Genomic DNA, 25,640 nt, shown 5'->3' with positions numbered 1-25,640 from the left:
TGCATTGGTCTGGGGTAAATGTTTGAGTAATGGGGTTTGGGTGGGTTACTCTTCGAAGGGTCGGCGTGGACTTGTTGGGCCGAAGGGCCTGTTTCCACACTGTAGGGATTCTCGGATCTCTTTATTTACAAGATCGGGCCAGACAGTGACACATCCTTAAATTGTCACGCTGTTAGTTATAAATTTCTCTTTAGCAATGATTATTTTAACTTGGCTAGGTTTAAAATCTAAAAAAATGGCTTCCAGGGCCAGAAAATTACTTTCACATGTCTGAAACCTTGTTCATATTTTTAAAAATAAAACTGCAGACATCTTTCTGAAACTTGTACTGTATTGGGCCACAGCTCAGGACAGGCTGGAAGGGGGGAATGGCCTTTTCCTAGTCCTGTGAAATTGGTTCCGACAATGTAGAAATAAAGTCACAGAGTTGTAGGGAATAGCAACAAACCCTTCGGTCCGTGTTGAACAGACTTCCTAAATTAATCCAGTCACCCATTCGCCAGCATCTACCCTGGGGGGGGGGAAAACGTACAGAAGTTGAGCAGGCAGACAAAATGCAAAAGAAATAAAACGTCGAGCCACAGAGAGGGGGGGATGAATGTGGCTCCAGCCTTTAATTTGCTCCTATTGGCATTTGGACATTTAAAATCTGTCAGTAACACCAGCATCCCCCCACAGGGCGGACTGCGCATACTCTCCGGTGTCAGCAAGCAGTGCGCACGTTCGCCGGTGTCAGCAAAGGAGTGCGCATGCTCCTTTCCGTCCGCTGAAACGGCCCACGACCATCTTTTGATGGACCAATGGGGAGCCCTAGAGGACCGGAAGGGGTCTGTCCACCTGCCAATCAGAGCCCCCGTATTGTCTGAATGCGGAAGTTGGGCCATGAGCTCCTGAAGCTGCTGCTCCTCTCTCTCTCTCTCTGAATGAAGATTGAGCTTCACCCCCAGACTGTAACTTCCTTCCTCTGGGAGTACAGTACTCTCTTTTTTTTCACTCCCTTTTCCTTTTTTTTTTATTCATTCTGGGGTTGAATTGTTGACTTGCAGCAACTGAAAGCAAAGGGAGTGAATCCAGGGAGGGGACAGACTCTAAGAAATGTTGTTCCAGGTCTGTGTCTCCATTGGCAAACACATGTCAATGTGGTACCACAATGAAGTTGTAGGCTTTGCTGTGTAAAAAAAAAAGCAGAAAGGACATGCGTTGTTTAAATGGTGGTGCATTGGGATGTGGAGAAAGTGAGGGCTGCTGATGCTGGAGATCGGAGTTGAAAAGTGTGGCACTGCAGAAGCACAGCAGGTCAGGCAGCACCTGAGGAGAGTTAACATTTCAGGCATGAGCCCTTCATCAGGACTAATGTCTGGACAAGGGAGCCTCAGCGTCCTTCTACATCAGTAAATGCCAGTTGTCGGACAAGCAATGATCAAGGCAAGTGACATATTAGCAAGAGGAATTGTGTTCAGAAGTGGGGATGTCTTCCTGCAGTTAGGAAGACACTGAATATATTCAAGGCTGGGTTCATCTGATTTTTGAACAACAAAGAAGTGGGTGGATATGGGGGAAGGCAAGAAAATGTCTTTAAGACCAGTACAGAACAGTTACAGAGTCATATAGCACAGAAACAGACTCTTCAGTCCAACTAGTCCATGCTGAGTATGTTCTCAAACAAAGCTAGTCACACTTGCAAGTGTTTGGCCATATCCCTCCAAATCTTTCCTATTCATGTACTTACCCAATTGTCTTTTGAACGTTGTAACTCTACCTGCATCCACCACTTCCTCTGGATTTTCATTCCACACACAAACCACTCTCTGTGTAAAAACAAAATGGTGCCCCTCATGTCTTTAAAATCTTTCTCCTCTCACCTTCAAAATTTGCTCCCTCATCTTGAAACCCCCCACTAGGGAAAGGACGCCCAACGTTCACCTCATCTATACCCCTCATGATTTTATAATCCTCTATAAGGTCACCTCTCAACCTCCTATGCTCCTAGATGTAGGCATATTTCTATCCAGTCATGATCTGTTCAATGCTGGTACAGGCTTGAAGGACCAAATGGCTTACTCCTGCTCCCAATTCTCGCACTGTCCAGGACAGCAAAATACCGTAAGATATAGGAGCAGAAGTTAGGCCATTCAGCCCATCAGGTCTGGTCCACCATTTTAGTCATGGCTGATAAGTTTCTCAACTCCATTCTTCTGCTTACTCCCCATAATCCTCGATCCCCCTGATACTCAAGAACCTGTCTATTTCAGTCTTAAGTATACTGAATGACCAGGCCTCCACATCCTTCTGTAGCAGTGAATTCCATAGATTCACCGCTCGCTGGCTGAAGATGTTTCTCCCTGTCTCCCTTCTAATGGTATTCCTTTTACTCTAAGGCTGTGCTCTTGGGTCCTAGACTCTGCTACCAATGGAAACATTTTCCCAACGTCCACTCTGTTCAGGCCGTTCAGTGTTCTGTCTGTTTTTATTAGATATCACCCCCCCCCTCCCCCAAGTGTGGGCCTGAACCAGACCCTTCAGGATGAGGTTCAGCAAAGTGAGAATGGAGGGAGTGTGTGTGGGATGGAGATTTTCTGCTTTTAGGGAATGGTGAGAGGCAAGGAAGTTCGATTATAAATTAGAAGTGATCGGATGGGCCGAGGAGTGGCAGATGGAGTTTAATTTGATAAATGCGAGATATTGCATTTTGATAAGACAAATCAGGGCAGAACTTACACAGCTAATGGGGAATGTTGCTGAAAAAAAGTGACCTTGCAGTGCAGATTGATAGTTCCTTGAAAGCGGAGTAGCCAGTAGATAGGATAGTGAAGAAGGCTTTTAGTATGCTTGCCTTTATTGGTCATTGCATTTAGTATAGGGGTTGGGAGGTCATGTTGCGGCTGTACAGGACATTGATTCGGCCACTTTTGGAATACTGCATTCAGTTCTGGTTTTCCAGTTATAGGAAATATGTTGTGAAACTTGAAAGGGTTGGGAAAAGATTTATAAGGCCGTCACCTGGGTTGGAGGGTTTGAGCTGTAGAGAGAGACTGAACAGGCTGGGGCTGTTTTCCCTGGAGGCTGAAGGGTGACCTTATACAAGTTCATTGGAGGGGGGGGTGTGGATCAGGTGAACGGCCAAGATCTTTTCCCCAGGTTAGGGGAGTCCAGAACTAGAGGGCATAGGTTTGAGGTGTGAGGGGAAAGATTTAAAAGGGACCTGAGGGGCAACATTTTCACACAGTGGTGCATGTAAGGAATGAGCTGCCAGAGGAAGTGATGGAGACTGGTACAGTTACAACATTTTAAAAGGCATCTGGATGGGGAATGAATAGGAAGGGTTTAAGAGGGATATGGGCCAAGTGCTGGCAAATGGGATGAGATTAATTCAGGATATCTGGGCAGCACGGTTGAGTTGGACCGAAGGGTCTGTTTCTGTGCTATATGACTCCATCTGGTTTCGGTAAAAGCAGAAGTGTCATTGTGAAGATTGGACTTCCAGAGCAGCTTACAAAGATGTTTTGCGCTTACTGGAAGAAGTTACAATGAAATCTTTCATTTGTGAGACACCGACTGACTGAGTGAGTATATCCAGGATTTTGTTTGAAAGTGGGAATTCATTGCATATGCTTTAAGGTTTACCAGCAGGAAGTAAAGTGCGCTGGGTGAGGAGCCTAGTGAAGGGTTAGGTGGGTTTTTAGAGTTAAACTGCCCATTTCTTTCAGCCTCCAACACTGTATTTCCAATGCTGTCCATCAGAAGGAGCGGTGAATCAGTAACTGGTTATGTGAGATGCCTTACAAATTTCCGTACTGCAGGTATTGTATTGTTTTATCAGCATTGTAAAGGTTACAGGCAGCAGTGGGAGGTGTGGCCTGTGTTCACTAGAAACGATTAAGCAGTTAGATAACACACATACAAGAGGGCAGGGTGGGACTTATCTTTCAATTTGCACAAGGTAGGAGGTTCTGGGTTCTGTGATCCGGGGCGTGGACAACTGCGGTAAATCATAGAAGCCCTATAGTGTGGAAGCAGGCCATTCAGCCCATCGAGTCCACACCAACCCCTCCGAAGAGCATGCCACCCAAACCACACCAACCCCAACCCCAACCCCAACCCCAACCCCATACCATACCATATTAGGTCCTTTCTACTGGTGGGTGAGACTAGGCCTCAAGATTAGGGGGAGTTGATTTAGGACACAGATGAAGAGGAACTGCTTTTCCCAGAGAGTTGTTAAGCTATGGACCGTATCATTAAATATATTCAGGACACAGTTGGATAAGTTTTTGCATGGTAGGGGAATTGCTGATAGGTGGGATAATGCAAGGAGGAGGAGCTGATACGATGGGTAGATCAGCCATGATCTTAATGAATGGTGGAGCAGGCTTGACGGACCAAATGGCCTCCTGCTGCTTCTATTACGATGAAACTATAACCCTGCATTTCCCATTGGCTAACCCACCTAACCTGCACATCTCTGGACACTGTGGGCAATTTAGCCTGGCCATCCAAATCAGGGCAGGTGAGCAATGTAGTGATGTGGAAAATGAACACCCGAGAATGATAGAAAGGGACAATGTAAATGTCCCAGCAATCAAAACTGGATTCTAAAGATCACAAAAATTGAAAGGAAAGACCGTGTGCCTGAATGTGTGCTGCATTGTAACAAAAGTGAATGAATAGTCTGCACACATTGAAGAGAATAATTACCATCTGAGACTCCTTACAGAGACATGGCTTCAGGATGACAAGGATTGGATCCTGAATATCGAGGGGGGTACATGGCATTCAAGTCAAATGGGAGGCTAAGTAAAGGTAGAGGATTGGCACTGCTAATCAACGCACCGACCACAAGGTAGTCTGGTGTCAGCTCGGATTTCAGGTCCTGAATACTGTCCTCTGTTTATTTCCCTGTTCCCACAGAGTAAGGTGTCGGTCTGTTCTCAGCTCTGTTGGATTTCTGCTGAAGCTCTGACCCCCTTTTTACACCTTCCAGGACAATAAAACATTCAGAGCTTAAAAATGTGTTGCTGGAAAAGCGCAGCAGATCAGGCAGCATCAAAGGAGAGGGGCTGAAGTACGGCTTATGCCCGAAACGTCGATTCTCCTTCTCCTTTGCTGCCTGACCTGCTGCGCTTTTCCAGCAACACATTTTTAAGCCCTGTTCTCCAGCATCTGCAGTCCTCACTTTCTCCCAATAAAACATTCAGTCAATCAAAGCCCAAACCCCAGTCTCCCAGCCTGTCAACCATCCAGACACAGTGTTGTCATAGCAGAGAATAAAACAAGAAAAATGAAACAAAATTAGAAATAAATGCACAGTTGGTGATGGTGCTTAATGTTTGTTCATTAGGAAGTAAACCACAAATAGGGGTCTCCCAGGATTCTTATAGTGCCCTAATTGAATAATTCTCTCTCCCTTACAAATATATATTAATATCCAGCTCTGATTTACAATAATATTTACATCAACAAAAATAAAGGATCTGTTATTAAATAGACATGGAGATATACAGGACAGAAACAGACTTTTCAATCCAACACATCCATGCTGACAAGATATCCTATATAAATCTAGTAGTCATGATTTGGAGATGCCGGTGTCGGACTGGGGTGTACATAGTTAAAAATCACACAACACCAGGTTATAGTCCAACAGGTTTAATTGGAAGCACACTAGCTTTCGGAGTGATGCTCCTTCACCTGATGACTATCCCCTGATGAAGGAACGTCGCTCCGAAAGCTAGTGTGCTTCCAATTAAACCTGTTGGACTATAACCTGGTGTTGTGTGATTTTTAACTATGTAAATCTAGTTCCATTTGCCAGCATTTTGCCCATATCCCTCCAAACCCTTCCTATGCACACACCCATCCAGATGCCTTTTAAATGTGATTGTACCAGCCACTTCCTCTGGCAGCTCATTCCATACACGCACCACCCTCTGTGTGAAAAACCTGCCCTTTAGATCCCTTTTAAATCTTGCCATTCTCACCCTAAACCTAAGCCCTCTGGTTTTGGATGCCCCGCCCTGGGGAAAAGATCTTGTCTATTTACCCTGTCTATGCCCCTCCTGATTTTATAAACCTCTATCAGGTCACCCCTCAGCCTCTGACGCTCCAGGAAAACAACCCCATCCTATTCAGCCTCTCCTTATACCACAAACCCTGGTGTTATCCTTATCAATCTTTTCTACGCCCTTTCACGTTTCGCAAAGTTTTATCTATCCTATAGCAGGGAGACTAGAATCGACTGAAATACTGTATTCCAAAAGTGGCCTAACCAATGTCCTGTACAGCTGCAACATGACCTCCCAACTGCTATACCTAATGCATTCAATGGGCCAAATGGCCTCTTCCTGCACTGCAGGGGTTTCGTGATTGTATTCTGTGTCACAGTCCATTTTAGTCACAATCTCTGGTATATGGTATGTCAGGTGATACCAGAATTGCGCGCAATACTCCAAAAGTGGCCAAATCAATGTTCTGTCCAGCCACAGCATGACCTCCCGACACCGATACACCAATGCACTGGTTAGCACTGCAGCCTCACAGCGCCAGGGACCTGGGTTCAATTCCAGCCTCGGTGACTGTCTGTATGGAGTTTGCACCTGATGAAGGGCTTTTGCCCAAAACGTCAACTTTCCTGCTCCTCGGATGCTGCACCACTCTAATCTTGACTCTGATTTCCAGCATCTGCAGTCCTCACGTTTGCCTACATTTCCCCCATGTCAGCGGGGGTTTCCTCCGGGTGCTCCGGTTTTATCCCACAATTGCCTGTAGTGTTAGGTGCATTAGTCAGGGGTAAATGTAGGGGAATGGGTCTGGGTGGGTTGCTCTTCGGCAGGTCGGTGTGGACCTGTTGGGCCAAAGGGCCTGTTTCCACACTGTAAGTAATCTAATTGAATCTAATCCAAAGATATGCAGGTCGGGTGAATCGGCCATGCTAAATTGCCCCATAGTGCTCGATGCATTAGGCAGAGGGAAATGGGTCTGGGTGTGTTACACTTCGGAGGGTTGGTGTGGACTTATTGAGCTGAAGGGTCTGTTTCCACACTGTAGGGAATCTAATCTAATCTTAAAAAAAAGAGGAAGGCGTACCCAAACACCTTCTTCGTTATTCTGCCTACCTGCGACTCCACTTTCAAGGAACTATGAACCTGTCATAGACTCATACAGCATGGAAACAGACCTCCGTTCCTACCAGTCCATGCCAACCATAATCCCAAATTAAACTAGTCCCTCCTGCCTGCTCCTGACCTGTATCCTTCCAAATCTTTCCCTTTCATGCACTTATCCAAATATTTTTTAATTGTATCCCCATCCACCACTTCCTAAGGAAGTTCATTCCACACATGAACCACCCTCCGTGTATGATTGAGTATTTGAATGGCAAGGATGAGGTTGAATTGAAATGGTTCATAAAATAAATAAGTTTCTACCAAACCCCCTGCAGCAGGTTTGGTAGCAACTGCAACTCAGGAGTCTCTCTCATCGCTATTGCCATGGGGTGGATATGAGGGGTAAAATGTTGGATTCACAGAGGAGGTGGTTTTCTGTGAGGGTGAAGCCAAAATGAAACCCCGTGCTTTGCTTGATCTCAAAATGCATCGACTTGGAGGAGAGTGAAGGGAGTTTGCAAAGTGTCCTCAGCTGCAGGGCTGCGCAGGCGCAGTGCCGGCCCACTGTCAGCCCCGCCCCCACGATCCATTGTGAACGTCACAACCCGGAAGTAGCCCTTTCAGCTTCAGAGTGAAACCCCGCCCCCTCTGGGCAACATCTGGGAGCAAAGCAATGTCTTCCCCCTTTTCCATTCCCCATCCTGGGAGGGAGGGTTGGAGACACTGTTCACTTGTAGCAACTGGAGTGCTCAGACCCTCTCTGTCCCACCTTAAAGGAATTCTCATTGTGTATTCCCTCAGTTTGGCACCTGCAGCCCACAAAAGAATTGCTACTTTCCTCATGTTCACAATTAAAAGGGTAGTTTCTCATGGAACTGAGCAGTATTTAAGGGATTGGCACATTGATACAAAATGTAGACTTATGTTGTTTCTTATGGTGTCTATCTGATATTGTTGGCTGTTGTAAAAGCTTCTTTGCAATTATTTTTCACCTTCTAATGTAGTAATGGAGTTACATCTGGTGTTTCTTGTCATCTTTTTTTATTTAATAGGACAGCAGGAAGTCATTCAGCAACTTTACTGACTTACTTTTCTCAAGCAGCCCTGACATTTCATTATCATGTCCCTGATTCAACTCCATTTGCAGCACCTTTGTCGGCAGCTTGTTCCAGGTCATTGTCACCTAAATGAAGTTTTCCTCCGTACACACTTAAGGCGATCTGGCTGCATGAGGGTTTTCAGGCTTCTGGGTTCTGGATAATATGTGATCAGCAGGCATCAGGCAATCTACAGGAATTGTCACCTATGTTATGTTAATTTAACTGTACTGACAGTGATCACTTATTTTGTGATTTTGTTTTTCTGCAGGAAGAAATGCGGAATGAAATCTGAAAGCAAATGATACATCGACTTCTAACAGACTCACTTGATTCATTGGGACTTGAATATCAGCAGCCATTCAAGTAGAGAAGAAATGTTTGCTTTTGTGTGCTTGAGAGATTTTGGATACTGGTGTGGCAGGAAGAATACTGAGACACCTGAGTGAGGGAGATTCGGTGTGCTGACTATGAAAAGTGCTTCAAACCATTTACTCAGCTTGGGGCAATCAAAATCTCACCCCTCACGGTGGGGAGAGACTGTGTCTCCATTCTGTTTGTAATTTCAAACCCAGAGTGACACAAGGAAAGCTCTCCCCATGGGGAGACTGTGGGAAAGGATTCCCTTCACCCTCGGTGCTGGAAACCCACAGACGTGTTCACACGGCGGAGAAGCCATTCTCCTGCTCTCAGTGCAGGCAGGGATTCAGTCAGAAGGGTGACTTGTGGAAGCATCAGCAAGTCCACACCGGGGAGAGGCCATTCGCCTGCCCTGAATGCGGGAAGGCGTTCACCCATTCATCTACACTGCTGATCTACAAACGGGTCTACACTGGGGAGAGGCCCTTCACCTGCTGTCAGTGCGGGAAGGGATTCATCAATTCTTCTTCTGCCCTGCTGACCCACCCAGTGGGTCCACACCACAGAGTGGCCGTTCACCTGCCCTGAGTGCGGGAAGGGCTTCAGTCAGATGAGTGACTTCCGGAAACACCAGCGGGTTCACACGGGAGAGAAGCTGTTCACTCGGTCATCTACACTGCTGACCCACCAGCGGGTCCACACGGGGGAGAGGTCTTTCACGTGCCCCGACTGCGGGAAGGGCTTCAGTCATGTGGGCACCCTGCGGAAGCACCGGTGGGTCCACACCGGGGAGAGGCCATTCACCTGCCCCGAGTATGGGAAGGGATTCATCAGTTCTTCTGGCCTGCTGACCCACCAGTGAGTCCACACGGGGGAGCGGCTGCTCACCTGCTCTCAGTGCAGGAAGGACTTCACCCACTCCTCCCACCTGCGGAGGCACCAGCGAGCTCACGTGCCATCACAGGGGGATTGAAGGAGTGATGGCCGAGTGCCATTATCGACTGGACTATCAGCCCAGTTCTGGGGACAGCCCGGTTCGAATCCAGCTGTGACAGATGGTGGAATTGGAATTTGGACAGAAATCTGGAGCTCAGAATCTAATGATGAAACCATTTTCGGGGGGGGAAAAATCTCACCAAATTCTCTCTTGTCCTTTTTTTGGGAAGGAAGCTGCTGTTGCAGGAAAGGATCCACTTGGTCGTCCCATCTGCATCCTTCACCCGGTCTGGCCTACACGTGACTCCAGACCCACAGCAGTGTGGCTGACTCTTGACTGCCCCTCACCCCACCATCACCACCGCAGCAAATGAGTGAGGAGAATCTTACTTGGAGACAGTGTGTAGGTTGAAATTGTTGAGTTGGGCAATACTTCCTAAGGGTTAAGGCTGTACCAGGGATCTAATTACAAAGAGACAACTCAGCTGACCAATAGAAAAGCATGTGGGGGTATGGGGGGAGTGTGTGCACTTTGACCTTGAGCTGTTTTTAAAAAAAAAGCTAGTTTTTGTACGCCTTTTTGCTGGGGAGATCTGAAGCTGTAACAAATTTGGGTCAGAATAAAGGTTACCTGAACTTAGCGCCTGGCTCAGACTCTCATTGAAAGAGGTTTTTGTTTTAAAGCTGCTGATTTCTTTCAGCCTCCAGCACTAAGTTTCCAATGTCATCTATCAGAAGGAGCAGTGAATGAATAGCTAGTATCATTAGAAATTGTAAATTTTTCAGGAATGCAGCTACTGCATCATTTCATCAGCATTGTAAAGTTTACTGCAGCACCGGGAGGTGTGGGCTGTATTCACTCGAAACAATGTGGAGGAGCCTGTGTTGGACTGGGGTGGACAAAGTTTAAAGATCACACAACATCAGGTTATACTGCAACAGGTTTATTTGGAAGCACTAGCTTTCTGAGCGCTGCACCTTCATCGGCTAGCTGTGGAGCAAGATCATAAGATACAGAATTTACAGCAAAAGATCACAGTGTCATGCAACTGAAATGATCTGTTGAACAAACCTGGATTGCAGTTATGTCTTTCATCTTTTCGAATGGGTAGCAGGTTTCTGTTCATTAATATGTAAATCCCAAAACTACTTTTCAGTCACGTTCTCGAGATAACTTAAGGTTTTATAAAAAGAGGTGACAGCTCAGACAATGCATGAAAGGTGTGAGATTAAAGTCTTTCTTTATCCCAATTTTGAATCAGACTGGTTCTACTTCCAAAGTAGGAATTTATAAAATGGATTGACTGCCTGTAGATTGTGTGTTTTTTTTTGAGCCAAATAGAATGTATCTGCAAATATAATTCTGCAAATGCAAATTCACCCCATAGACTTGTATGTGCGTGCATGAGTGAGAGAGATGGTGTGAACATCTGATTTGAATAATAGTCACCTCCCATGAGAGCTTCATAAAAGACTTTCAAGATAGTTTCTTAGCACGTTCTGAAACTGACCAAGGATCCTGCCAGGCATTGATAACATGGTAATGTTACAACATGGGGTAAACCTTTCTGCTAATTAAACCAGGCACACAGAAAAGTTCACCTCGCGCCGTGATCTGTACAAGTATGACTGACAAAGAACTACTAAATCCCACCATTTAAAGAAAAAATTCACAATTTATTCTTTAACTCCAAGAAAAAAAATTAAACAACTATCTACACTGTAATCTTCCTTTGTCTGATCGATTTATCTACCTCCCACTCTACCACACTAAACTGATCTGATTATACCCCCGATTAAGTTTAAAATTTGATTTTCTTGTTAAAACCAGTCAGCTGGGTCGATTCTTATCTGTGTCTCCCTGTCTTCTTTTCTTCGGTCTTTTGCTTCACAGATTTCATAGGAAAACGTGCCTTTCAGAGATCATCTCTGCAGGCCGTCTCTTTGTTGGTGCTCTTTGCTCTAACTAACTGCCTGATTTTTATACCCCCAAAAGTCAGACTATCGCATTGGTTTGAAGTGGTCAAAACAGAAATTCAAATTTGATTGGATTTTCATATCTTCAGGCATAATTTAAACTGATTTTGGCCAAATTCAAATTTGTTGTAACAGTGGTCTGGTGTTCGCTCAAATTTCACGTCCTGTTTTCTCTGTCCTTCATTGATCTCCCTGTTCTCACAGGGTTAAGATGTCTGTTCTCAGCTATGCTAGATTTCTGCTTTGACCCACACCCCTCCCTTTACACTTTCCAGATCAATGAAACATTCAGTCAATCAAAGCCCAACTCACGATCTCCCAGCCTGTCAATCACCCAGTCATTGTAGCAGGGAATACAAGTGAAACAAGATTAGAAATAAATACATAGTTGGGGCTTGTGCTCCATTTTATGTTCATTAGGAAGTAAACCAGAAATAGAGGTCTCCCAGGATTCTTTATAGTGCCCTATGAGGGGAGGAATTCTCTCTCACCTCCATCTCCCTTTTAGTCCTGAGTTATGATTTATAACAATATTTACATCAACAGAAATAAAGCATGTGTTAACTGTTCCAATCAAATACTATTTAAGATGAATTAGTTAATAAAATAAGCAATTTCTACACAGTGTCCAGCATTGCTTCCACAGTTTCCACAGTTAAAATGCTTTTTAACTGCCCATTATTATGGAGAGACGATGGCCTGGAGGTATTATCACTGGACTGTTAATCCAGATACCCAGGTAATGTTCTGGGGACCCAGGTTTGAAAACTGCCACGGCAGATGGGGAATTTAGATTTAATAAATGCTGACCATTAATCCGTTTTCGATTGTCGGAAAAACCCATCTGCTTCACTCATGTCCTGGAGGGAAGGAAGCTGTCGTTCTTGCCTGGTATGGCCTACACGTGACTCCAGACCCACAGAAACGTGGTTGACTCTTAACTGCCCTCTGGGCAGTTAGGGATGGGGCAATAAATGCTGGCCTGGCCAGTGATGCCCTCACCCCATGAATAAATTTTAAAAAAACATTTTGTCTTCCCAGGATACACGACATTTGCCGCTCTCACCTACCAAAACTATCCTGAAACTAATTGCACTGATACTCTGGTCAAACAGGAAGATTATCATGGGAGCCATCTACACAAAAATCTCCATTTCATGTTCTTTGGGTCACCCAAGGATAGAAATTATTTGAAGGTGCTGGTGTTGGACTGGAGTGTACAAAGTTAAAAATCACACAACATCAGGTTATAGTCCAACAGGTTTAATTGGAAGTCCTTCCAAATAAACTTGTTGGACTATAACCTGATGTTGTGTGATTTTTAACCAAGGATAGAAATGTAAGGACATATTTCTCCAAACTTCGTGTTTGACTTGCCCTTGAATTTAGAGTGTTCCATGATATAGGGGTTGAGAGTGTGGTGCTGGAAAAGCACAGCAGGTCAGGCAGTATCCAAGAGAGCAAGAGAATCGACGTTTCAGGCATAAGCCCGAAATGTTGATTCTTCTGTTCCTCGGATGCTGCCTGACCTGCTGTGCTTTTCCAGCACCACACTCCCAACTGTGATCTCCAGCATCTGCGGTCCTTACTTTCTCCCTGTTCCATGATATAGTATTTAATTATCATCCATCAAAGGCAGTGTCCAGTCTTGTCTGAGTGCAGAGCCAACTCAACTGACCCAACAAGCTGCATAACCCCTTCAGTCTGTTCTTTAGATGTGACATCCTCTTTCTCTGTTGACCCAACCGGATTACTTGGGAGTACTACTCTCTGGTACTCACCCACAGCTTTATACTGCTTAACCTAAGTATTTAAAAGCAGCTATAGCCTGACAAACAATGGGATAGTTGTGGCACACAAAAAAAGAGCACGTTCACCCCTCATGTCTGTGTGAGGAATAAATTTCAAATAGAATTGTTCATAAAATATAGGTAAAAAAAAGCCTCCAGCTACACAACTCTCTGTGTTTCCCCTGGGGAAGAGACAATGTGTTTTACTCGCAGATGCTGGACAGAGGAGCAAATGTCAGTGAATCTGGAACCATGTGCTTTATTTGAACTAAAACTGCATGACTTGGAGGAAAATCAAAAGAAGGGATTTTGCTAAGTTTCCTGCCCTTCCTCCCCACTCCCACTGCCACAGTAGCAGGTTAGCGCAGCCGCAGTGCGGTCTTGCTGGCCACAGCGCGAGCAGGCGCAGTTCGGGCTCGCTGTCGAGGGCGGGCATGGTGTGCGGAGCAGGCGCAGTGCGTTTCCTCTGTCTCGCACTTGCCCGCCGTCCGGAGCAGGCGCAGTACCGACCCTCTATCCGGAGCAGGCGCAGTGCGGACCCGCTGTCCGGAGCAGGCGCAGTGTGGGCTTTCTGTCCAGCAGTGAATGCAGGAAGAGTGCAAGCTGTGCAGAGGTAATGGTGTCCATCTCTTTCTCAGAGACATTGACATCCTTTTATTCTCTCGGTTTGAAATATTTGTTGGCTCCAAAGGCTGACATTCCTCATGTTCACCGTTGCAATTTTATTTTACAGAGGAAGACCCCGTTTGAGTGATACAAAACAGAGACAAGTCTTATGTGCTATGCTTCTGACTTTTGTTTGTGGTTCTCTCATTGTCATTTCCAATTATTTCTGGTCTCGTGGAGAGGATTCAACAAATGTTGCACATATTTCCAGTAATGGAAAGTACTCAGCAAATCAACTGCTCACTAACCCAGCTGCCCCCATGTATCCTTCCAACTCCCTCTATCCCTGCAATTTTATTTCTGCCAAACACCCATCCAGTTTAGTTTTGTCATCATTAATGATCTTTACTTCCGTTTTGCTCACAGGCAAAGAATCCCAAACTGTTTCTCAAGCTAAGAAACAGTGTATAGTATGCAACATCATTATTTAGAATTTGTCTTTCAGTTTGAATCAGTAGGAAGATTAGTTGCAGCAGAGGGAGAGTCTATGGGATGGTGGTTTACAGATTTTTGGCAAATATGAGAGAACAGATTGTTCTGTGGATTATTCTCTTTGCTCCAAATTCCTAACCAGGACTGACACAGATGACTTTTCTTTTACAGGCTACTGAGGGAGAGGACGATTTTGAAATGGAAATCTCAAACTGAACATCAGTTCACCGGGAACTGAACGTGTGGGCTTTTGAGGGGAACTTCAGTTCTGTTTGCTTCAGACTGGAAAAGCAACTGAGTGACAGTTTCACAGTGATTTGACCGTGGGTAGAGGTTTACCCATTGGACGGCGAAAGAAATCGCGACGAGCACACGTTCTCAGGGCACTCCCTCCATGGAGAAACCGTGGAAGTGTGGGGACTGCGGGAAGGTGTTCCCGACACCGTCGGCGCTGGAGACTCACCGGCGCAGTCACACGGGGGAGAGGCCGTTCACTTGCTCCGTGTGTGGGAAGGGATTCACACAGTCCAGCCACCTGCGGTTGCACCAGCGGGTTCACACCGGGGAGAAGCCGTTCACCTGCTCGGTGTGCGGGAACGCTTTCCGTGACTCGGGCAGCCTTCAGAAGCACCAGCGATTCCACACCCGGGAGAGGCCGTTCACCTGCTCGGTGTGCGGGAAGGGCTTCGGTCAGTCGTCCAGTTTACGCCGACACCAGAGCAGCCACACCGAGGACAGGCCGTACCGATGCTCCGACTGCGGGGCTGCTTTCAAGAGCTCCTGGGACTTGATGCTGCACCAGCGCATCCACACGGAGGAGAGGCCGTTCGGCTGCTCCCACTGCGCCAAGAGGTTCAAGACGTCGTCGGAGCAGCAGCGGCACCGGCGGGTCCACACCGGGGAGCGGCCGTCTGTCCTGCCCCGTCTGCGGGAAGGGCTTCGTGCAGTCCTCCGGCCTGCAGCGGCACCGGCGGGTCCACACCGGGGAGAGGCCGTTCGTCTGCCCCGTCTGCGGGAAGGCCTTCACCCAGTCCACCAACCTGCGGACCCACCAACGCATCCACACCGGGGAGAGGCCGTTCTCCTGCTCCGAGTGCGGGAAGGGCTTCACTCAGCTGTCCAACATGGTGTCGCACCAGCGCGTCCACAAGTGATTGCGGGAGGTTGGGGTGGGGGGGGGGGAGATGGAGGTTGGTTTGATTCTGCCCGAGAGCCACGTCCGGGACCCGACCCTGCTCACTTTGACATTGGGAGAGGAGGGGGCGGACTAGCCGCTCTCTCACCCTCTTTACTCCCAGAGGGGACTGCACCTTCCCTATGGAGACCATCCACAGGAACACAAGAAGGACGTTTTGTATTGGGGGTGGAGCATATGTATTGGGGGTGGAGCATATTTATTTGTCCGGCCACTGCAGTTAGATCTGAAATAGACATATTTGTCTCTGGGAGAAAGTGAGGACTGTAGCTTAAAAATGTGTTGCTGGAAAAGCGCAGCAGGTCAGGCGGCATCCAAGGAGCAGGAGAATCAACATTTCGGGCATCAGCCCTTCTTCAGGAATGAGGAGGGTGTGCCAAGCGGGCTAAGATAAAAGGTAGGGAGGAGGGACCTGGGGGAGGGGCGTTAGGAATAGGATAGGTGGAAGGAGGTCAAGGTGAGGGTGATAGGCCGGAGAGGGGGTGGGGGCGGAGAGGTCAGGAAGAAGATTGCAGGTTAGGAAGGCGATGCTGAGACAAGGGGGGTGGGGGGGGGGGGGGGGTAGGGGAAATAAGGAAACTGGAGAACTCTGCATTCACCCCCTGTGGCTGCAATCTTCTTCCCGACCTCTCCAGCCCCCACCCCCTCTCCGGCCTAACACCCTCGCCTTCCACCTATCCCATTCCCAACGCCCCTCTCCCAAGTCCGTCCTTTTATCCTAACCTGCTGGACACACCCTTCTCATTGAAGGTAAAAACAATGACTGCAGATGCTGAAAACCAAATACCGGATTAGTGGGTGCTGGAAGAGCACAGCAGTTCAGGCAGTATCCGAGGAGCAGCGAAACACCCTCCTCATTCCTGATGAAGGGCTGATGCCCGAAACGTCGATTTCTCCTGCCCCCTTGGATGCTGCCTGACCTGCTGCGCTTTTCCAGCAACACATTTTTAAGCTCTATATTTGTCTCCTGTCCCCATTGAGTCTCCAGGCCGGTCGGCTCAGTTGGCCTCTGTCGGTGTTTACGCTGCACCCACCCCCTTTTTCTTTAATCTCCTCCCACCATCCGCCTATCCTCCCGTTCCTTTCTCACTCGTGTCTGCACCCAGCACCCTCTTTAATCGGATCCCCCACCCCCCCCACCCTTCAACTCCTTTCCCCTCCGTCAGTGCACAGTGTACTCTGATCTTATTCACTCTGCGGAAGCTTCCAACTCTCCAGGAGCAACAACGCTTCAAAAGTCACGCACTGTAAAGCATTCGTGAGTCCAGAGAGGCGCTAGGTAAATGTAAAGTGTTCCCCCCCCCCCCCTGCTGTCTGCAAGCCGAGCCTTCCTGTGAAACCTCTCTCGCAAGCGAAGAAGCGATTGCCATCAATTCATTTATATTCCGCCTTTTCTCGCAAAAGCGAAAATCCTCTGGTTAGCAAAAACCAGTGGGTCTTTCGTACAAGGGAAGTGAAACTTCCGAAGAGTGGGGGCATGCCTGTGTCTTGTTCGGAAGATGGCCAGACGTGCGTTGCTTTCCAGGTGAAGCAGGAGGTGAATCCCAATCGCTCTGGCACCCACAGCACCCCCCCGCCCCCCTCCCCCCCCCTCCTCCCCCTCCCCCTCCTCCCCCTCCCCTCCTCCCTCCCCCCCTCCCTCCCCCCTCCCGCCCTCCCCTCCTCCCTCCCCCCTCCCCCCCCCTCCCCTCCCCCTCCTCCCCCTCCCCCCCCTCCCCCTCCCCCCTCCCCCCTCCTCCCCCTCCCCTCCTCCCCCTCCTCCCCCTCCCCTCCCCCTCCCCCCTCCTCCCCCTCCCCTCCTCCCTCCCCCCTCCCCTCCCCCCCTCCCCCTCCCCCCTCCTCCCCCTCCCCCTCCCCCCTCCCTCCCCGCTCCCCCTCCCCCCTCCTCCCCCCTCCCCCCTCCTCCCCCCTCCCCCTCCCCTCCCCTCCCCTCCCCCCTCCTCCCCCCCCTCCCCCCCCTCCCCCCCCTCCCCCCCTCCCCCTCCTCCCCCTCCCCTCCTCCCTCCCCCTCCCCTCCTCCCTCCCCCTCCTCCCCCTCCTCCTCCCCCCTTCCCCTCCTCCCCCTCCTCCCCCTCCCTCCCCTCCCCCCTCCTCCCCCCTCCCCCCTCCTCCCTCCCCCCTCCCCTCCCCCCCTCCCCTCCCCCCCTCCCCCTCCCCCCTCCTCCCCCTCCCCTCCTCCCTCCCCCCCCTCCCCCTCCCCCTCCCCCTCCCCCTCCCCCCTCCTCCCCCTCCCCTCCTCCCTCCCCCCTCCCCCCTCCCCTCCTCCCCCCCTCCCCCCCCTCCCCCTCCTCCCCCTCCCCCCCTCCACCCCTCCCCCCCTCCCCCTCCCCCTCCCCCTCCCCCCTCCTCCCCCCCTCCCCCCTCCTCCCCTCCTCCCCCTCCTCCTCCCCCTCCCCTCCCCCTCCTCCTCCCCCTCCCCCTCCCCCTCCCCCTCCTCCTCCTCCTCCTCGGGATTCGGCCACAGATGCACCAGCGACAAGGTCGATCTCCAGCGAGGGTGAGACCCGCGGTTGGAGGTCCCCAAACCCGACGGTGCTACCGGGCTCCGTGGACGGGCGGGGAGGGGAGGGGGGAGGGAGGGGGCGGATAAGGTGGGAGTGGGACAGAGTCTTTCAGGAGCTGTCACCGAGAGCAAGGACTTCACCGAACCCCCTCCACTCCCCTCCCCTCCCGCCCCCTTCCTTCCTCTCTCCCCCCTTCCTTCCTCTCTCCCCCCTTCCTTCCTCTCTCCCCCCTCCTTCCTCTCCCCTCCCCTCCCCTCCCTCCCCTTCCCTTCCCTCCCCTCCCCTCCCCTTCCCTTCCCTCCCTCCCCTCCCCTCCCCTTCCCTTCCCTCCCCTCCCCTTCCCTTCCCTCCCCTCCCCTTCCCTTCCCTCCCCTCCCCTTCCCCTCCCCTCCCCTCCCCTTCCCTCCCCTCTCCACTCCCCTCCCCTTCCCTCCCCTCCTCCACTCCCCTCCACTCCTCCCCCCTCCCCTCCCCTTCCTCTCCCCCCCCCCCTCCCGCCCCCTTCCTTCCTCTCTCCCCCCTTCCTTCCTCTCTCCCCCCCTTCCTCCCTTCCCTTCCCTCCCCTCCCCTTCCCTCCCCTCCTCACTTCCCTCCCCTCCTCCACTTCCCTCCCCTCCTCCACTTCCCTCCCCTCCTCCACTTCCCTCCCCTCCTCCACTCCCCTCCACTCCTCCCCCCTCCCCTCCCCTTCCTCTCCCCCCTCCCCTCCCGCCCCCTTCCTTCCTCTCTCCCCCCTTCCTTCCCCCTCCCCTCCCCTCCCCTCCCCCTCCCCTCCCCTTCCCTTCCCTTCCCTTCCCTTCCCTCCCCTTCCCTTCCCTTCCCTTCCCTCCCCTTCCTTCCCTTCCCTTCCCTTCCCTTCCCTTCCCTTCCCTTCCCTTCCCTTCCCTCCCTCCCCTTCCCTCCCCTCCCCTTCCCCTCCCTCCCCTCCCCTCCCCTTCCCTTCCCTCCCCTTCCTTCCCTCCCCTCCCCTCCCCTCCCCTCCCCTTCCCTCCCCTTCCCTCCCCTTCCCTCCCTTCCCTCCCTCCCCTCCCCTCCCCTCCCCTCCCCTCCCCTTCCCTCCCCTCCACTCCCCTCCACTCCTCCCCCCTCCCCTCCCCTTCCTCCCCCCCACCTTCCTTCCTCTTCCCCCCCTTCCTCTCCCCCCTTCCTCTCCCTCCACCCGGGAGGCCAGCAACTGGAGTTTCACCCTCATCCGAGGAGGGAGATATACCTCTGTCCCTCCTCCTGGGCCCCACTGATACAAGAGACTGCTGCTTGGTGTCAGATTTCCCCACACAGTTTTGCATTCAGTGATACAAGGGCACCCCAGTGTCTCCGAGGGGGAATTGGAGTAATAGGTCGTGGCTGGGGATTAGAGCAGAAGCACGGTCTGTCGGAGACAAACTACTCGCTTGGCTGTGGCACTGCTAACGCCCGAGGGGTGAAATCAACCCCAGCAGGGGAAAAAAAAGCAACAAAATTACGTTGGACTGGGATGTGACTGGCACTATGTAATCGCAAATTGCTTAGTGAGTTGTGGTTTGTTCCATTTGTTCACAAACTCTCTGGCACTCTCTTTGTAAATGTGTGCAACAGTAGAATATGTGTGTTTCTTCTGGTCAGAGGAGGTCATGATGGCTCAGTGGTTAGCACCGCTACCTCACGGCGGCAGGGACTCTGGTTCGATCCCAGCCCTCGGACCAACTGTCCTGTGTGGAGTTTGCACATTCTGCCCCAGTGTCTGGGTGCTCCAGTGGATTGGCCATGCTAAATACCCATAGTGCCCAGGGATGTGCAGGTTAGGGTGGAGTGACCGTGCTAAATTTAGGGTGGCTTGGCCATGGTAAATTACCCATAATGTTCATGGATGTGCAAGTTAGGGTGAGTTGGCCATGCTCAGTTGCCCTGTAGCATCCAGGGATGTGTAGGTTCAGGTGGATTGGCCATGCTAAACTACCGATAGTGCCCAAGTATGTTTTGGTTAGAGTGGATTGGCCGTGCTAAATTACCCATAGTGCCCAGGGATGTCCAAGTTAGGTGCGACAGCCGTGGTTAAAACTCCATGAGGGGTTATGGAAAGGGATGGGATGCTCTACAAGATGATCAGAGGATCACATAGAGTGGAGAGTGAGAGCCTTGTTCCTTGGGTGGTGATGGCTAGCACGAGGGGACATAGCTTTAAGTTGAGGGTGATAGATATAGGACAGATGTCAGAGGTAGGTTCTTTACACAGAGAATAGTAAGGGTGTGGAACGCCCTGCCTGCAAAAGGAGTAGACTTGCCAAAATTAAGGGCCTTTAAATGGTCATTGGATAAACATATGGATGATAATGGAATAATGTGGATTAGATGGGCTTCAGATTGGTTTTACAGGTTGGCACAACATCGAGGCCGAAGGGCCCTGTACTGCGCTGTTATGTTCTACATGAGGGTAAGCTAGCTAGTAATATAAAGAAGATCGCAAGAATTCTTTTAAAGATCTATAAAAGGTAACCATGCTGTGAAGGTGCTGGTGTTGGACTGAGGTGAACAAATCACGCAACACCAGGTTATAGTCCGACAGGTTTATTTGGAAGCACTAGCTTTTGGAATGCTGCTCTTTCATCAGATAGCTTGTGGGACAGGATCATAAGACACAGAATTTAGAGTAAAAGTATAATTGAAATGAAACCTGCGATCCATTCTACAAGATGAAAAACGTAACAGTATCGCATGCGCACACACATTCTCCTTCTCTACCCCTCTCTCTCACATACACACAAGTCTGTGGGTGAATTTGCATTTGAAGAATTAAATTATCAGATACATTCTATTTTTGCTCAAAAACCGCACAACCTGCAGGCAGTCAATTATATATAACATTTTATAAATTCCTACTTTGGAGATCGACCCAGTCTGACTCGAAATTGGGATACAGACAGACTCGAACCACACCTGTAATGCATTGTCTGAACTGAGATGTCACTTTTTTTTTACAAAACCTTAAGTTATCTCAAGAATGTGACTTAAAAGTAGTTCTGGGATTTACATATTAATGAACTGAAACCTGCAACCCATTCTAAAAGATGAAGGACTTAACAGCAATCTCGGTTTGTTCAATATATTGTTTCAATTGCATGACACTGTGAGCTTTTGCTATAAATTCTGTGTCTTATGATCCTGACGAAGGAGCAGTGTTCGTCCTTTCAAATAAACCCTGTTAGACGATAACCTGGTGTTGTGTGATTTTTAACCTTATAAAAGGTAAGGGTGAGGCAAGAGTGTATATGAGGCAGGAGAAATAGTAATGGGGAATAAAGAAACGGTGGAGGAATTTCTATTTCTGATGACATTGGCATTTAAGATTTGACAGGGTCTAGATTAGAGTGGTTCTGGAAAAGTACAGCTGGTCAGGAAGCATCGAGGAGCAGGAAAATTGACATTTCAGGCAAAAGCCCTTCATCAGGGATAGACATTTCTGATAAAGGGCTTTTGCCCGAACGGTCGGTTTTCCTGCTCCTCGGACGCTGACTGACCTGCTGTACTTTTCCAGCCCCACTCTAATCTAGATTCTGGTTTCCAGCATCTGCAGTCCTCGGTTTTACCCCTTTTTAAGATTTGACAGACTATTTCCTAAGCAAGGGTGATTCATTTGAGATTTTCCCCACTGGATTAAAAAGTCTAGCCCAATTACAGGGATGATTTAACGTCAGAGATAAACCACAGCTGTCAGCCTGAACATGGTTCAGATTTGGATATCATTAACAGCATCATCTTTGCTCAGTTCCCGGAGTCAAATGTGAACGTTTGTCCGTCAGAAACTTTCCCTGGTGTCGAGTCTAAGAGTTGGCAAGTCATGTTAAAATTGTACAAGACTTTGGTTCGGCCGCATTCAGAATACTGTGTACAGTTCTGGTCGCCACATTACCAAATGGACGTGGACGCTTTGGAGAGGGTGTACAGAAGGTTTACCGTCTGGTGTGGAAGGTGCTAGCTCTGAAGAAAGGTTGAGCGGGTTGGGTTTATGTTCATTAGAAAAAAGAAGATTGAGGGGGGACCTGATTGAGGTTTACAAAATCATGAAGGGTGTAGACAGGGTGGATAGAGACAAGCTTTTTCCCAGGGTGAAGGATTCAATAACGAGAGGTCACACTTTCAAGGTGAGAGGTGGAAAGTTTAAGGGGGATACACACTGTAAGTACTTTACACAGAAGGTGGTAGGCGTCTGGAACGCGTTGCCAGCAGAGGTGGTAGAGGCAGGCACGGTAGATTCATTCCAGATGCATCTGGACAGATGCATGAGTTGGTGGGGAGCAGAGGGTGCTTAGGAGTTGGGTGACTCCTACAGTGTGCCTTCCCATAGTGTGAGAGGATGGTTTACCTGATGTGGACACGCTGGTGTCACAGCAAGATAGAGGCATCTCCGAACCTCTTCCCCACAAGCAGTCAAAGGGCGACCTCACTGGTGTCGAAGTGGGACAGATGAGCGAGGGAATCCTTTACGATATACATTGCAGGTGAACAGCTTATGCCCAGTGTGGCCATGTGGTTGAGTTTACTGTCTGGTGATTTCCACAGAATCCCTCCTTCTGCCACGTTCATACAGCTCATTCCAAGTCTGGTTACAGTTGTCCATCCATCACCAGGGTTTGGTGAGCAGTTCATTATATTCATAGTAATAGAAGCAGGAGTAGGCCATTTGGCCCGTCGAGCCTGCTCCACCATTCATTCAGATCACAGCTGATCTATCCATAGTCTCAGCTCCTCCTCCCTGCATTATCCCGATAGCCCACAATTCCCCTACAATGCAAAAACCCGTCACTGTGTCGTGAATATATTTACGAAGCTGCCTCTACCACTTCCTTGGCAGAGAATTCCATAGAGTCACTACTCTCCGGGAAAAGCAGTTCCTCCTCATCTCTGTCCTCTTATTGATAGCACAGCCAAACCACATTCCAGTTAAGTTCAGATGCTGATTAAGTGATACTGTGGGATCATGAAGAGATGTTTACTGTATAGTCATTCCTGCTGTAATGGAGGTTATGAAACACAGCTCTGTCAATAAAGGATACAAACCCAGCACCGTCCATTCCAGGTGTCCAAATCCTTACTGAGAAAAACTCACTTTCGATCTGAAGACTTAACTTTTTGTCCTTCCTCCGCAGATGATGCCACACTTTTATTTAGGGCTTAACTGGGCGGCGTAATTTTAAGGTGAAAGGATTTAAATGGGACCTGAGGGGCAGATGGTGAAGTGCTTGAAGCAGGTATAGTTACAGCACGTAAAAAAAAAATGTGGACCAGTACATGAATAGGAAAGGTTTGGAGGGATACGGGCTAAGCGCAGGCTGGTCCGTTTCTATGACTCTATAGCTCCTTTGGGGTGAAAAGCTTATAAATCAAGTCCCAGTCCTAGCTATTGACTCGACAAAGTATCTTCGCTTCGCGTTTTGAGAACAGCACACAGATATATTTTGTTTTACTTGACAAAAATGGTATGAAACTGGGATAGGCTGGGCTCTTAGCTGCTGAGCAGCTGGTGGGGAAACCCATGAGTGCTATGCCATATTGGAGAGGGTGAAACACAGGAGGCCGACTGGTTTCAGTTTATCTGTGCATTTGTCGGGAATGGTTTTCGTTTTCATATGGATTGACCAAGAGAGGTTAGACAAGCTAAGGCTTTTAGACCTGTGTAGTAAGCAGAGGAAAAGACGGATATTGCCATTGCCTGTGTTGAACTCGAGGTGAGGCCAAGTCACAAACCTTACAAGATCAGAAGATTGAACAGGTTGAAGCTACTGAGAAAAACTCTACACCTGGAAATATTGGAAACACAACAAGGAGATGAGCACCAAAAGTCGGAGGAGTTGTTGACAGTGAGGAAGGATGTGTCAGGTTACAGTGGGATATAGAGAAGCTGCAGAGCTGGGCAGAAAGGTGGCAAATGGAGTTCAATGTAGCTAAGTGTGAGGTGATTCACTTTGGTAAGAGTAACAAAAAGATGGGGTACTGGGCTAATGGTCGGATACTTGGTAGTGTGGAAGAGCAGAGGGATCTTGGTGTCCATGTACACAGATCTCTGAAAGTTGCCACCCAGGTAAATAGTGCAGTGAAGAAGGCATATGGCGTACTGGCTTTTATTGGGAGAGGAATAGAGTTCCGGAGTCCTGAGGTCATGTTGCAGTTGTATAAGACTCTGGTGCGGCCTCATCTGGAGTATTGTGTGCAGTTTTGGTCGCCAGACTATAGGAAGGATGTGGAGGCATTGGAACGGGTGCAGAGGAAGTTTACCAGGATGTTGCCTGGTATGGTAGGAAGATCGTATGAGGAAAGGCTGAGGCACTTGGGGCTTTTCTCATTGGAGAAAAGAAGGTTTATGGGCGATTTGATAGAGGTGTACAAGATGATTAGGGGTTTAGATAGGGTTGACCGTGAGAACCTTTTTCCATGTATGGAGTCAGCTATTACCAGGGGGCATAGCTTTAAAATAAAGGGTGGTAGGTATAGGACAGATGTTAGGGGTAGATTCTTTACTCAGCGAGTCGGGAGTTCATGGAATGCCCTGCCAGTAGCAGTGGTGGACTCTCCCTCTTTATGGGCATTTAAACGGGCATTGGACAAGCATATGGAGGATAGTGGGTTAGTGTAGGTTAGGTGGGCTTGGATCGGCGCAACATCGAGGGCCGAAGGGCCTGTACTGCGCTGTATTGTTCTATGTTCTATCTGTAACCAACTGATGGTATAAATGGACCATTTTACCTCCAGGAATAGATGGAGTCATAGAGATGTACAGTGCAGAAACAGACCCTTCGGTCCAACTCGTCCATGCCGACCAGATATCCCTAACCTAATCTAGTCCATATGCCAGCACCTGGCCACATCCCTCTTAAACCCTTCCCATTCATGTCCCTCTCCAGATGCCTTTTAAATGTTGCAATTGAATTCTGAGGTAATGTATGGAGTAAACCTGGAGACATCATTGCAAACCACATTGTTTGTTTCACTTTATTCTTTGATATGCTGTTACGACCAAGATGGCTCGAAGGGCAGAATGGCCTACTCCTGCACCTATTGTCCATTGTCTACCATATAAATGTAATTGTTTCTCCCCCTTCCAATATGCTTTCCCTCAATTAGACTTCGAGCGAAAATATCGGTCAATCAAATTTCTTCAACAAAATCTTTTGAGTTTTTTTACAAAACAGAATATGGAGTTGTACAGCACGGAAACAGATCCTTCGAACTGACTTGTCCACACAAACCAGACATCCTAAATTAACCTAGTCCCATTTGCCAGTGTTTGACCCATATCCCTCTAAGCCCTTCCTATTCATATACCCATTCAATGTTGTAATTGTACCAGCCTCCACCACTTCCTCTGGCAGCTCATTCCATACACGCACCACCCTCTGTGTGAAAAGGTTGCCCCTCAGGTCCCTTTTATATCTTTCCCCTCTCACCTCAAACTTACGCATCTCTCGTTCTGGACTCCCCCCACCCCAGGGAAAAGATCTTGGCTATTTATCCTATCCATGCCCCTCACGATTTTATAAACCTCTATAAGGTCACCCCTCAGCCTCTGAAGCTCCAGGGAGAACAGCCCCAGTCTGTTCAGCCTCTCG

General features: G+C 49.0%; 1 protein-coding gene and 1 long non-coding RNA gene across 2 annotated transcripts; both read left to right on the top strand.

Annotated features, from left to right (window-relative positions):
- The first annotated feature begins 886 nt into the window (after window positions 1–886).
- On the top strand, window positions 887–10,136 carry LOC140460890 (uncharacterized). The gene is made up of 2 exons (XR_011954376.1): window positions 887–3,563; window positions 8,472–10,136. It is a non-coding gene; the product is annotated as an uncharacterized lncRNA (long non-coding RNA).
- A 3,693-nt stretch (window positions 10,137–13,829) lies between these two features.
- Window positions 13,830–15,817, top strand: LOC140460035 (uncharacterized). Its single transcript, XM_072554442.1, has 2 exons — window positions 13,830–13,876; window positions 14,533–15,817. The coding sequence occupies exon 2, from the start codon at window positions 14,756–14,758 to the stop codon at window positions 15,815–15,817; it is 1,062 nt and encodes a 353-aa protein (XP_072410543.1). The 5' UTR covers window positions 13,830–13,876; window positions 14,533–14,755.
- Window positions 15,818–25,640: the final 9,823 nt, after the last annotated feature.

Source organism: Chiloscyllium punctatum, chromosome 36 (assembly GCF_047496795.1).
Source record: "Chiloscyllium punctatum isolate Juve2018m chromosome 36, sChiPun1.3, whole genome shotgun sequence".
In the NCBI taxonomy this organism is placed as follows: domain Eukaryota; kingdom Metazoa; phylum Chordata; class Chondrichthyes; order Orectolobiformes; family Hemiscylliidae; genus Chiloscyllium; species Chiloscyllium punctatum.
Note: the sequence above shows the minus strand (reverse complement) of the source record. Positions and strands in the feature narration are given on the sequence as shown.

Bases quoted from the DNA above. Each gene is read 5' to 3' on its own strand.
- LOC140460035 (XM_072554442.1), top strand. From the start codon at position 14,756: ATGGAGAAACCGTGGAAGTGTGGGGACTGCGGGAAGGTGTTCCCGACA.